The sequence below is a fragment of the Belonocnema kinseyi genome, chromosome 3 (genome assembly GCF_010883055.1).
Source record: "Belonocnema kinseyi isolate 2016_QV_RU_SX_M_011 chromosome 3, B_treatae_v1, whole genome shotgun sequence".
NCBI lineage: Eukaryota > Metazoa > Arthropoda > Insecta > Hymenoptera > Cynipidae > Belonocnema > Belonocnema kinseyi.
The window spans coordinates 118782695-118797060 of record NC_046659.1 but is presented as its reverse complement, the minus strand read 5'-3'; the positions used below and the strand labels follow the sequence as shown (position 1 = coordinate 118797060).

Here is a 14366-nt window from a genome sequence, read left to right as displayed (position 1 = left end):
GAGGTTCAGAAAAAAGATAAAATAATTTTCAGTGAAGTTCCTACCAAAATGCAGTACCTAAACGTACTTTATTGTACTCTAATACATTTTTCAAAGTTTCAGTTAGATATTTTATTTATAAAAAAAGTTCTTAGGTTTAAAAAAACATTCAGTGAACTGAAAAAGTGAAGTCGGTAATATAGGTATTTAGCTGTGTCACATGCCCTTAAAAAAATTTATGTGGGTCAGAGAGTGAGGATTAGATAATAAACATTGATTAAAAACTATAGGCCTTTAATGTAGATGATTTTTTGAAAAAAAAAGAAACTACACCTAGGAATGCAAATAGGTCGGTATTATTATAACAATGGAATAACTTACATCTTTAAGTTTAATATTTAAATTGTAATTTTATATAACTTTACACGAGATCAGAAATCCCTTGTGAATTTCGTAAACGATCCAATTAATGCATAATTGATTTTCATTTTATAATTCCAGGGCCCTGATCCAGTTGATAACAAAATATGCTTCCATCTAGTAAATATTGTGCTCCCAACAGATTAATTGCAGCTAGACAGAAAAAGTTCATTCGTCACTGTTAAAATTTTTATCTGATTTTCCAGCAAGAATTCCACAAAGAAAATAAAGCAGAAATTTAAACTAATTTCCAAAAAATATGCAGACCTCGGATTCACGTGAGATAAAAACAAAATAGTTTAAATAGTGTAGAAAATTTGAAAAAAATAGTGTCACAACATTTTTCATAAAAATGTCCAATGACAAATTAACTTTAGTTTCTAAGCTTCATTTAGAATTAAGCCTTTTTTAAATTTGTTTCTAAAATCTATGAATTTGATTAATAATTTAGAAAAAAAATGATTTTATCCTCATGTGGTAAAAATTCGGTGCATATTTAATATAATAATACTTTGAATGAAAAATATTTTTCAGGTGAGTAGAAATCCTGGGGAAATATGGAGATTTTTTCACGAAAATAGAGAAAAATATTCTTTTAAAACAAAGTAATGTGAATACAATATTAAATTACAGTTAAAACGCTTCAAATTCATAACATTTCAATTAAAAACATTACACTTTCAACAAGATAGATCAATAATCAAATAAATAATTTAATTTTAAGCAAAGAAATGATGAATTTTTAGCAAAATAAATGAATTTTTAACTAAAACAAAAAAAATGTCAACTAAAAATTTAATACAAAAATTTTCAGTTAAAAAAGTCAATTATTAACCAAAAAAACAAACGAAATTTCATCAAAATAGATACATTTTTAATTAAAACGATGAATCTTTATCTGGAATATGAAAATTTTTAATCAGAAAGATTAATTTACAACAAAGAAGAACAATTTTCTACCAAAAAAGACGAACTTTAAAAAATGTGCCTGAACTTTCAACTAACGAAATAAATTTCTTTCTTCTAAAATGATGAAATACTGAACTAAAATGATGAAATACTGAACTAGATTAATGAAATTTTCAAGAAAAAAATGAATTTTCAACCAAAGAGATGATTTTTCAATTAAAATGACGAATCTTCACCTTGAATATGTGAAATTTTAATAAAAAAAGATGAATTCTCAACCATATGCATGAATTTTCAACTAAAAAAATCTATTTTGATCTAAAAGTTGCATAGGTAAACTCACAGCTGAATGAAGAAAATTATTTTTCAACTAATGAAATGCATTTTTAACTGGAATGATGGAATATTGAACAAGATTATTTAAATTTTCAATTTAAAAAAATATATTTTCAACTAAAAACGAATTTTCAATAAATAATTTAATTTTTAACTGAAATAATTTAATTTTTAGATTAAATATTAAGTTTTCAACAAAAGATATTATTTTTAAAAGAGAAGTTCAACTTTCAACCAAGTAGTTGAATTTTTAACTGGAATAGTTGAATTTTCTACGAAAAAAAAGAGAAATTTTCAACCAAATATGTGAATTTTCAACTTTAGTTTTTTTTCTTCACTTGTAACTTTAATTTTTTCACTTCAATGCAAAATGAATTAATAAAACCCAATAAGAAATTTGAACAATTTTAGGTTGAAAGTTCTTATCGGTTGAAAAGCCTACTATTAAATGTTTGATTAAGAAGCATTTTTTTGGTTAAAATTTGAGTTATTTTGTTAAAAATTCAACAATGTTTCAGTTTTTTTTTCTTTCTTGGCGAACAATTTTTTTTCAATCATTTTGTACAACCTTTTTTCTTTTTTTCGTATAAAAATTAATCTCTTCACAAATTTCACCTGTTTAAAAATGAATCTTTGTTGCGGTTAAAAATTAACTTTGTTGACAAATCAACTTTTTTATAAAAAATTTCGTATTTTCATCTCAAAAATTCAACAATTTGGTAGCAAATTTAACTGTTTTGTTGAAAGATAATTTTTTTGTTTAAAAATTCAGCAATTTTTGTTGTTGTAAATTAATCTTTTTTAGTTTGTGGTTACAAAAAAACTAATTTCTTGAAAGTTAATTTTTTTGGTTGGAAGATTCACAAGTATACTAAAAAATTCATTTTTTGTTTGTTTGTTAAAAATTGTTTTAATTGAAAAGTGAACCATTTTGTTCAAAACTTAACTGTTTGACTTGAAAATTTAACAATTTTATTTAATTTTTTTTTTCTTTCTTGACCATCCAACTTTATGGTTGAAAATTCAAACATTTTGTAGAAAATTCATCTTTTGGTTTAAAAACTCAATTCTTTCTGTAGAAATTTTACCTTTTTTTGGTTAAAAACTGATATTTTTCGGTTGAAAATGAACTTTTTTTGTTGAAAAATCGAAAGTTTTGTAGAAAAATAATCTTTTTAGTGAAAAATTCAACTATTTGTTTGAAAATTAATTTGTTTTAGTTGAGGATTCAAGCATTTTGATGAAAATTCATTTTTTTGATTGTTCAATTCAACTGTGTTTTACTTAGAATTAAAATATTTTTTTGTACATTCATCTTTTTATCTGGAAAATTCAACTGTTTTAAAGAAAACTCATCTTTTTTTATTTGTGAATTTGTAAAAATTTAACTACTTAATTTTTGTTTAAAAATATTTTTTTTCAATTTAAAAATTAAATTATTCAGTTAAATATTTTTGTAATTCGTGTATTTTGAAAAAAAGTCGTCTTTTAGCTAGAAAATTAATCTTCTGGGTTACAAATTTATGTATTTTGTTGAGAATTTACATTTTTGGATGCAAAATTAATCTTTATAATGAATAATTTATCAATTAAGGTTGACAATTCAACTGTTTTCTTTGAAAATTTCGCTTTTTGGAGGTGAAAATGTAACTATTTAGATAGAAAATTCACTTTTTTATCCAAAATTCATATTGGTTTAATAGTTTCATATTTTTTCGATAAAAATGCAACTACATGGTAGAAAATTAATCTTCTTGGGTTGAAAATAAAAATATTTTGTTATAAAAATTCGTCATTTTTGTTTTAATCAAATTGTTTTCTATTTATAATAGAAAATTAATCTTCCTAGTTGAGAATTTATCTACTTACATAAAAATTCTTTGTTGAATGATCATCTTTTTGGCATGAAAACATATTGGATGAATTTTTTTTGACTAAAAACTCTTTCCAGGTTGAAAAATCGTCTTTTCATATTAAAATTTCATTTTTTTTTTGTAAAAACTGCAACTGTTTGGCCAAAAATTTGTAACCATTACATTTGGTCGCAAAATAGGGTCATACAAAAAAAAGGGTCGAATAGTGTCAATAATGTGGTGAGTCCAAGGCCTGAGTATTCTTTAAATCTCTACTTTATTTCAAATTTGTAGTATATTTAAATTTTGATTTTTTTTTTTTAATTTCTTACTAGTACCTCATTATCCTTTGGCGACACCGACCAAAGCTGGCCTCACTATTCTTTCGTGCAGTTTGTAACCAACTTTAGAAACTACAACCACCGTTCCTGGCTTCTTGCCCTCAACTTCCTGTTTGGAAAAATATTTTAGATTAATTAAAAATTTTTATTAATTAAAATAAGGGAAATTTTTAAATTAAAATGAGAACTTTTTTATATTTATCAATATTTGACTGTTAATTTTAAATCAGCAAGTATAAATCAATATTTAAAAATAAAAAATTTGAAACTGAATTGTTTAAAATAGAAAGCCTGGAATAATTAATATTTTCGTATTCCATTAAAAAAATTACAAATTTGTAATTGAAAGTGTAAAATTTTGACGTAAAAACAATATATTAAAAATTATCAATTTGAAACAAATAAAAATAATTTGACTTCTGATTTAAAAAGTTTCAAATTTTAAAATAATGTTAATTTTATTCAATTTTTTATGTTTGTAAATTAAAATTACTTAAAATTACCAAATTTTAAACATTTAGGGAATCTCAGGATTAAAAAAATGCAAGAGAATCAAAAATTGAAAAATGGATAAACAATAAATTTCAAAAATGCTCATATTTTAAATTCTCAAAAATGTATTTTTATCAGTATATGGGTAGATTTTTATTTCTTATGCTACTCAATTTTTTCTAATATATTTAAAAAAAATGTAAAACCTTGAATTGTTCAAAGAATTTTTCTAAGTAAACAAGAAAAAAAATGTCTATTTGAAAACCTAATTTTCTGTTTTTGTTTTCTTAAGATTTTAAAATTGTTTTTCTGATGTGTTTTCCTCAATTTCTTTTTTTAATACTTTTAAAGTTTTAAGATTTTATTAGCTTTTTTTTACCGGAAATTGGCATTTTTAAATAAAAATCATCAGATTTTAAGGGTTCATTATTTGTTAACTATTTGAACAAGATTTAAAATTTGTCAACAATTTTAGATTATGTTAATGTTTTTCTTCGGAAAGTGGTGTTTTTAATTTTTTTTTAAATTAAATTTCAAAGAAGTTTTACAACTTTTTGTAATTTTTTGTATAATTGTAGTTTAAACTAGCAGTTTTCAATCAGTTTTAAAATAAATTCAAAAATAATGTTCATTTAAACCATTTAAATTTATATTAACATTTTTTTTTAAAATCCTTTAATTTCACGAAAAATTTACAATTTGAAACAATCGATTGATACTTTGTTAGTATTTTTCGTTGGAAATTATTGTCATTAAAAAAATTACATTTCAAAGATTTCAATCCAATGATTTTTGTTTAAAACAAAATCTTCAACAATTTCAGATTCTGCTTGCATTTTAAATTGAAAAATTGGTATTTTGAAACAAAAATCATTATAATTTGAACAGCATTTAGAATCTTTTAACAATTGGGGATTATGTTAGTATTTTTCGTGGGAAAAAACATTAAATTTTTAACAATTGTAAATGAAAGAATATTGAGAATTAAAGAAAATTTAATTTTCTACAGTTAAGAACTGAAGGAAATTGAAAGTGGCAAACCTTTTTTTATTGAATTTAAAATTTTTTAAATGTAACTTCTGAAAATTAAATTGTTGAAAAATTATGAAAATTGAAAGTTCCATTTTGAAGAATTTTATATTAAAAACAAGAGATAAAAATGTTATATTTACATAATTTTATATAAGAACTTAATAAAGGCACATTTTAATCGATAAAAGATTTAAAAAAACCCGAATTTTAATTTATCTCCTTTTTAAATAAAAGACGTTAAGTTTTTATTACAAAATTTTGCAATTTTCAAAAATTTTGTATTACATTATGTTAGTGTTTTTCGTCTGAAATTGCTATTGTAAATAAAAAAATAATTAGATTTCTTTGAAAACTGGTATTTTTAAACCAAAATGCAACGTTTTAATTTTGAATTTAAGATATCAATTGTCAAAAATATTGTCCTTGCGTTTCTTTCATATTATTTTAGATACTAGATACTATGAAATACAACATTTTTTTATTAATATTAATTTGATATTTCAATCTAAAAATTTCACCACAAAAAAAATCAGAAATTTTTTCCTCGATTAAAATGGCTACCATGTAAAATTCTGTTCGATTTTTTTAAGACTTACTTGTTGGAATAAAGCTTCATGCTGATTTGGATCAAATTTCTCGTCGAGTGGATTCAAGGATTGAAGACCGTGCTTCTTAAAGACCTGTTTGGCAATAAAAAAAATATATATTCTGATAAAAAATAGTGTAAAAATGGTCACAAAATTGAAAAAATGTCATAATAAAATTTTTCAAGGATTAAGCTTATATGTAGTTTGAAATTTAAAAGTATGAAATGGAAAATGAACATTAATTTTTAAGAAAAAATTCCAGGAAAAACCTAATTTTTTAAATTATTAACAATTAACTTCAATCTTTATTTAAAATGTTATTCTTTATTCACAGGGAATTTATAATTTTGTGAAAATTCTTTTTTTTTTTTTTGTTGTAAATTAATCTTCTTTGTTACAAATGTATGTATTTTGTTGAAATTTCATCCTTTTTGGAAGAAAATGAAAATTGTTAAAAATTAATATGTAAACATCAACTAATAAATTTTTTGTTGAAAATTCATCCTTTTAAGTTTAAAATTCAACTACTTCATTGAAAGTTGAACTTTTTTCTTGAAAATTAATTTCATGATAGAAGATTCATAATTTTACTCAATAGTTCTTTCTTTTGTTTGTTAAAAAATTAATTTTTTTATCTGAAAATTGAAGTATTTTGTTAAACTGACTGATTTAAAATTAATCTGTTTTAGTTGACAATTCAAGTATTCTGTTAAAAATAGTTGCCGTTGGTTCAATCCAACATTAATTTTTAATTTATCTTTTTTGTTGATTTATCAACTATTACATTTTTCATTGAAATTTCATCTTTTTGGTTGAAAATTAATCTCCTTGATTAAAAATTTATGTCTTTTTTTAAATAAAATGAAATTTTTTTGTTAGAAATGCAACTTTATAATAAGAAATGTAGAACTGTTAGTTAAATCCAATTGATTTTTGTTTTAAATTAAAATTGTTTTTTGTTGAAACATCAACTATTACAATTTTTGTTCAAAATTCATCTTTTTAGTTTGAAAATTGAACTTCTTGATTGAAAGTTGAAATACTGTCTTAAAAGTTAATTTTTTTTTTATTTTACGATTATTAATATTAATTAAAAATTCCTTTCTTTGTTTAAAAATTAATTTGTTACATTGAAAATTAACCCATTTAGTTGAAAATTAGTTGTTTTGTTAGTAAAAATTAATTTTTTGAATTGAAAATTTAAACTTTTTTCTAGAAATTCAACTGATATGTTTTTTAAAAAAAACTCTTTGGCTTGGAAGGTTACAAATTTATCTTTTATAATTTGAAAATTCAACATTTTAGTTAAAAATTTTGAGAAACGAAAACAATATAAACTAAAAATGTATTAAATAAAATTTATACAAATAATACATACACTGTTCAAATTTTTTTTATTTATTTTTTTTTTGTTGAAAGTTAATTAATATTTTGTTGAGAATTCATATTTTTGGATTGAAAATTTCATTATTTGGTTGACAATTAAACGGTTTTGTAGAAAGCTCATCTTTTTTATTAAAAATGGAACTGTTTGGTTGAAAATTCATTTGCCTTGGTTGAGGATTATTTTGTTTTATAAACTATTACATTTTTTACGAATGCATCTATTTGTATAAAAAATTCAACTCCTGGATTGAAAGTTGAACTACCTTTTTAAAAGTTTATTTTTTTGGTTAAAGATTAATAATTTTAGTTATAAACTAGCTTTTTTTTAGTTAATTTTTTTTGTAACTGAAAATTTAACTATCTTTTTAAAAATGAAACTGAATGGTTCAATTTTTGATTTAAAATTCAATTATTTGTTTAAAAATGCATCCACCATCTTTGAGGATTGAACTTTTTTTTTTTGGAAATTCGTCCTTTTTGGTCCAATTAACCTGTTTTATATTTTCAATAAAAATCTTTTCCCGGTTAGAACATCAACCACTAAATTTTTTTTTGATAATTCATCAATTTTCGTTAAAAATTCCACTACTTGGTTGAAAGTTGAACTAATTTCTCAAAAATTTACCTAATTTTGATCAAAAATTTTTGGAAACGAAAAAAAAAGAAACTATATTGCAGAAAATTAAAGTACTTTGTAGAAAGCTCATTTTTTTGGGTTAAAAACGGAACTGCTTAGTGGAAAATTAACTTTATTTAAGGAAAAGTAAAGAAATAGTGGCATTGGTGGACAATTGTGAGAAAATAGTGTCTTACGTGACAATTTTTGGTCGAAAAAGTAGAAAAATATTTTAAATAAATTGGTGTAAAATTATTTTTCTTTTTAAATACCTTATGTAATTGTGCTTCGGTCATAATCAGACCTTCATATAAACTTTTCAAATGTGGATTCTTCTCTGTTAACTGGTCTTTCGGTACGCTTTCTGTCGCTTTACCAAGAATATCAGCAACATCCAATAAGTCTTTACAAAATCCTTGAATTCCAAAGAGCTTGGCGTCTTCAATTTGCTTCATCAGTCGCACTCGCAGATTTTCGCCATCTGCAAGTGCTCTCCTGTATTTGTCATTCAAGTTTGCATTTTGTTCCTTGAGCTCTGCCAATTCCTTGTTTAGAAGCTCGAGTTCTGATGTTAATTTTTTTTCATTTTCACTAAGTTCTGAACTAGGTGGTGGTGCTTCTCCCGATTTTTGCTCTTCTGTTCTTGTAGCTTGTCGATGAACAGAAGATGCAAAGAAAGGTCTGGATGAACTGCAAATAGAATTTTATTTTTCTCGTCAGTTGGCGATTCGGCGGACGATTTCAAATTCTCGATCAAGTTTTTCAATTTTCCCGATCAACCAAAAGTAACATGTTCATATTTTTCGCAAAACGCAAAAATTTATCTTAATTTATGACGTTCATTCTAAACATCCTTCAACGCAACAGAGCAAAACATTGCAAGATAATAGAATTTTGAAAACAATACTTGAATTTTCCACTAAAAAATGACAATTCTTTTTACAAAAAATGGAATAATTAAATTTTCAGTTAGAGAAATTAATTTTCAACAAAATAGTTCAATTTTCAAAGAAAGTAATGAATTTTCAAATAAAAAAAAACAATCTTTTAATAAAATGATGAATATTTAACTGGAACACTTGAATTTCCAACCAAAAAGATGAATTTTCAAACCTAAAGATTAATTTTCCAATAAAAAGATTGATTTTCTACAAAAAATAGTTAAATTTTTAATTAAAGAAGACAAATATTCTACCATGTAGTTAAATTTTGAACTAAAAAAAAATGATAATTTTTAACCGGACATAAGGGTTTTCAACAAAATCAATAAATCTGTAACTGAAAATGTTGAATTTTCAAAAAAAAAAATTAATATTGACTAAAAAATTTAAATTGTCTGCCAAAATTTAATTAACTCAATTTTTAGTTAAAAAATTAATGTTTTAAAAAAAAGATAAATTTTCAACAATAAATAGGGAATTTTGAATTGGATTAAGTTAAGTTTGCAGTTAAAAAAATTACTATAAAAAGTAACTTCCAAAAAAAAAACATAATTTAAAAAATAGTGACATTTTCAAACAAAGCGATCAATTTTTTAATAAAATGATAAATCTTCAACTAGAATAATTGAATTTTTGACCAAAAAGATTAATTTCTATCAAGAAGACGAATTTTCAACTAAAAAAGATAATTTTTCAACTAAAAATTGAATAATTTAATTTTTAGTCAAAAAATGAATATTTAAGCAAAGAGATGAATTTTTATCTAGAATTATGGAATATTCAACTGGAATAATAGTTACGTTTTCAGTTAAAGAAACAAAATAATTTTCAACTAAAAGATAAACCAATTTTCAACAAAATAGTTAAATTTTCGACAAAAAAATTACTTTTCATCATAAGAAAAAACAAGTTTCCAAATAAACAGCTCATATTCCAACAAAAGAAATGAATTTTTAATTAAATTGATTAATTAAAACAAAAATTTCAACTAAAGATTATATGTTTCAACCAAGTAATTTTATTTCCAACTGAAATGAACAATTTTCATCTAAAATGATAAATATTTAACTCTAATACTTGCATTTTTATCCGAAAAGAAGCATTTTTAAACAAGAAGATTAACTTACAAAAAAAAGATAATTTTCTGCAAAAAAAATACAATTTTCAACTAAATACTTGGATTTTCAACGAAATAGATCTCAACGAAACTGATGAATTTTCAACTGAAACAATAAATATTTAACTCGAATACTTGAGTTTTTAAACGAAAAGAAGAATTTTTAAACAAGAAGATTAACTTCAAAAGAAAAAAATAATGTTCTAAAAAAATTTTTTAACAAAAGATGTGGATTTTTAACGAAACAGTTGAATTTTCAATTAAAAAAGACAAATTTTCATTCAAATTGTTGAATTTTTAATAAAAAAGATGAATTTCCAAACAATTAGTTTAATTTCTAAATAAATAAAAAATACAATAATAAATTATGATTTAATTACATGGCATAAAAAAATAAAAAAATTAAAATCTTGAAAAATTAGTTTCATAACTAATTCCATTCGCGTTCTATTAAAACAATGTATACTATTTTTAGGTGCCAATCACGAATATAATCATGAAAATATTCGCATTTATTTGAATAAAGAAATATGACTTTTCTACCACAAAAGATGACTTTTCAATCCAAAAGGACGAAGTTCCATCAAAACATTTAAATTTTCGAACAAAAAAGATGACTGTGCCAAAATAATAAAATTTAAAAGATGAATTTTCAACCAAATGATCGAATATTCAAACATAAAAGATTAAACTTGAACTAAAAGCAAGTGCATTTTTAACCAAGTAAATATATTTTTTAGAATAAAATCCAAAATGACGAATTTTTATTCAAAATAAAGAATTTTTCAACAAAATAGATAAATTTTCTACCATAAAAGATGAATTTTCAAACAAAAAAGATTAAACTTCCACCAAAACACACTGAATTTTCAAAAATAAGATGAATTATCAACAAAAAATATCATATATAATATTATGGTAACAAAATTAATATTCAATAGATACAAAAAAAAACGAATTTTAAACAAAATAGTCACACTTTTAACCAAAGATTAATTTTTAACTAAAGCGATGAATATTCAATAAAAAAGCAGCAAATATTAATTTTTGATCAAAAAGATGAATTTAAACAAATATAGTTTAATCTTCAACCAGAGATGATGTTCAATTAAAATAATGAATTTTTAACCATAAAAAATTCATTTTTATCAATTTAGTGCAAATTTCAACCCAAAAGTTGAATTTTCAATCCAAAAGACGGATTTTCAGTCAATTTTCAACCAAAAAGTTACATTTTTGATCAAAAAACAGGACATTTCAATGAAGAATATTATTTTTCTACCAAAAAATAAGAATTTTCAACCAAAAAAGATTTTAATTTTAAATACAAGACCATTAAATTCAACCTAAAAGATGAATTTTTAAACGAAATATTTAAATCCTTAAACAAATATGATTAATTTTCTACCAGACAGTTGTATTTTTAACCAAAAAAGATGAAATTTCTACGAAGAGATGAATTTTTAAATTGATTAGACAAATTTTCAAGAAAATAGTTGAAGCATCAGCCAAAAAAGATTTCACATAAATTTTTGAACTAAAAAAAATCATCTTTCAACCAAAAATGGAATTGTTGAAGATTTAGTTGAAAAAAATTATTTTCCACAACAAAAATCAACTAAAATGATGATTCTTCAACTAGAATGGATGACTTTTAAAGAAAGAAAGGTGAGTTTTCAACAAAATAATTATTAATATAATATAAATCATTATATTTTCAGTTTAAAAAAAGTATAATTTTAAACCAAACTGATGAATTTTTAAATAAAATAATTAATATTTAACTGGAATAGTTACAATTTCAACCAAAAAGATAAATTTTCAAACAGGAAGATTAATTTTTTACTGAAAAAAAACAACGAATTCTCAACAAAATACATCAATTTAACAGTTGGATTTTAAAGATAAAAGGTTAATTTTCTACGAAAAAGAATGAATTAAAAAATACATGGATTTTCAACTAAAAACGATCAATTTTCAAACAAAAAAAAAAGAATAATTAAATTTTCATTAAATAAATGAATTTAAAATTAAGACAAAAACAACAGATTTTTAACGAAATAGTTAAATACAGTAATATAAAGCTACTTTTACAAATTAAAAATAACATTTAAACAAAACTATAAAGAGAAAGATTATACTTTAAACATTTAATCAGCAATTTTCATTAATATTAAAGTAATCTTTTCCGATTCTCTTAGAACGTACGTAACCTCACAGAATCGGCATGTGCACGTAAGAGCAACATTTCGGAAGCGAATACTTTTTACAAAAATGAAGAATACTCACCTAAAGGCTGCGCTTTTGCCAATTTGATACACATTATCAATTGTCAATCTACCGAATCTAAATGCCACCGGTAAAGCAGTGAATGCCATTTTGTCCTCACAATTTTCAATCAAAAAAACACATGCACAAAACGTATAAAATGACGAAACCCAAGTAGGAAATAAGATAAGAGATATATAACCAGAGATATAACTCAAGCAAACTTAAGCAAAGATCACACGAGTTTCATCAGGAATTCAGGATTTTACAAATGACAGCAACCAATGAAAAGAAACGCCTTCCATTTTGTCTTTTTAATTTAGGTTATGTTCGTGGATTTGGAAGTTTCCCCACTTACCGTCAATTTATCCAATAGAAAACTATTCCTTCTCTTGGATCTCTTTTTTGATTAGTTGAAAAGAGTTAGTCAAGGTCATCGATTTACAGTGCAGTTCAGTTAACCTGTTTTGACACTTCCTGACACGATGGCAATTCCACAAGTGCAGAAAGTCCTCTACTGAAATTGTCATCAAAAGGAGTAATTAACGTTTATTTTAAGTTAATAATTAGATCCGTATGCAGAAAACTCTTCGTGGATGTTGATTTAAATCCTCGAGAGTGAATTCCGAAAAATGCTGACCAAATTCGAGACAAAATCTGCTCGAGTTAAAGGACTCTCCTTTCATCCAAAACGCCCATGGGTTCTTGCCAGGTAAATAATTTTCTTTCCGTATAATTTTGCGTTCTAGATTTTGGAAAATTCATTCTTTTAAATTTTCGTATTTTCACCGAATTCTAATATCGAAAGTCTCGGTTTTTTCAAATAAAATTTGGTTATATTTTCAGTCACTCCTTTTCTTTGCGTGAACCGGTTCTCAAATTTTTTGCTGTTTGTAATTATTAAAAAATTATTCAATTATGAGAAGTGACGCGTTTCAAGTAATAAAGTTATTCCAAAAGTTTCGGCTGGAATAACGTTTTTGGTTACTGAACTACAACGAAAAATCTGTATTTTATGTAATCAGGGTGACGGCTGGTCAGAAAAATCATTGAATTTTCTTCTTTAAAAAGAAAGCCCCACTATTTTTGGTTCAGAATTAATTTATTTTGGTTAAAAACTCTATTTTTTGAATGAAAACTTAATTATTTAGTCGAAAATTCAACCATTTTGTATAAAAAAATGTGTCCCTTTGAATTAGAAATTCTTTGTTATTGCTTAAAAATGAACTTTCTGTTTGATAATTGAATTTTTCGGGTTGAAAATTCATTTGTCTTCTAAAAATTCAACGTCTTGGATCTTTCTAGGTGCGAAATTAAATTATTTGGTTCAAAATTCAACTTATTTTGGGCTAAAAATGTTCTTTTTTTATAAATTAATTATTCGGTTCGAGAATTCAACTTTTTTCTAATAATTCATCTTTTTATCTTAAAAATGCAACTATTTGAAAGTAAACTTTTTTAATATAATATTCAACTTTTAAGTTGAATATTCATCATTTTTATTGAATTTTTTTAATGAAAAATTCATCGTTTTTGGTTATAAGTGAACTTTCTGGTTGGTAATTACATTTTTCGGCTTCAGATAAAAACTTTCTTTTAATAATTATCTTTTTGGCTTGAAAATTTAACTTTTTGTTCAAAGTAATCTTTTTTGCTCTACAGTTGAACTTCTTTTATAAAAAAAATTCGTCCTTTTGAATTGAAAATTCATCGTTTTGAGTTAAAAATGAACTTTCTGGTTGATAATTGAATTTTTCGTGATGAGAATTTAACTCTCTTTTAAAAATCTATCTTTTTGGCTCTAAAATTAATCTTTCTTACAATTAGTTAAATTTTTATCTTTCTTGATTGAAACGAACTTTTTGGTTAAAAATTGAATTTTTCAGGTTGATTTTTTGCTTTTATGGTTGATGTTTGAACTCTTGTTTGAAAATTGAACTATTTGGTTGAAAATTCATCTTTTTAGGTGGAAATTCAACTTTTTTGTTCATCATTCGTCTTTTTATATATAGATTTTGTCCTTTTCAGTTACACACACAAAAAAAAATTTACAATTATTAATTTTCAACCAAAAATATATACATATACA

General features: G+C 23.3%; 2 protein-coding genes across 2 annotated transcripts in view; one reads left to right on the top strand and one right to left on the bottom strand.

The window, feature by feature from the left end:
* Window positions 1-313: 313 nt before the first annotated feature.
* On the bottom strand, window positions 314-12580 carry LOC117169036 (grpE protein homolog, mitochondrial). Its single transcript, XM_033355114.1, has 5 exons — window positions 12299-12580; window positions 8224-8641; window positions 5959-6042; window positions 3836-3947; window positions 314-552 (listed from the first exon to the last, which is right to left on the bottom strand). Exons 1-4 carry the CDS (start codon window positions 12385-12387, stop codon window positions 3840-3842), a joined length of 699 nt encoding a protein of 232 aa, XP_033211005.1. The 5' UTR covers window positions 12388-12580; the 3' UTR covers window positions 314-552; window positions 3836-3839.
* Window positions 12581-12737: 157 nt separating this feature from the next.
* LOC117168673 (coatomer subunit alpha) overlaps window positions 12738-14366 on the top strand; it is a 30133-nt gene continuing 28504 nt past the window's right edge. The window contains exon 1 of the mRNA XM_033354340.1: window positions 12738-12989. Coding sequence (XP_033210231.1) covers window positions 12910-12989 — 80 coding nt within the window. The 5' untranslated portion in view covers window positions 12738-12909. The remainder of the gene's footprint in view (window positions 12990-14366) is intronic.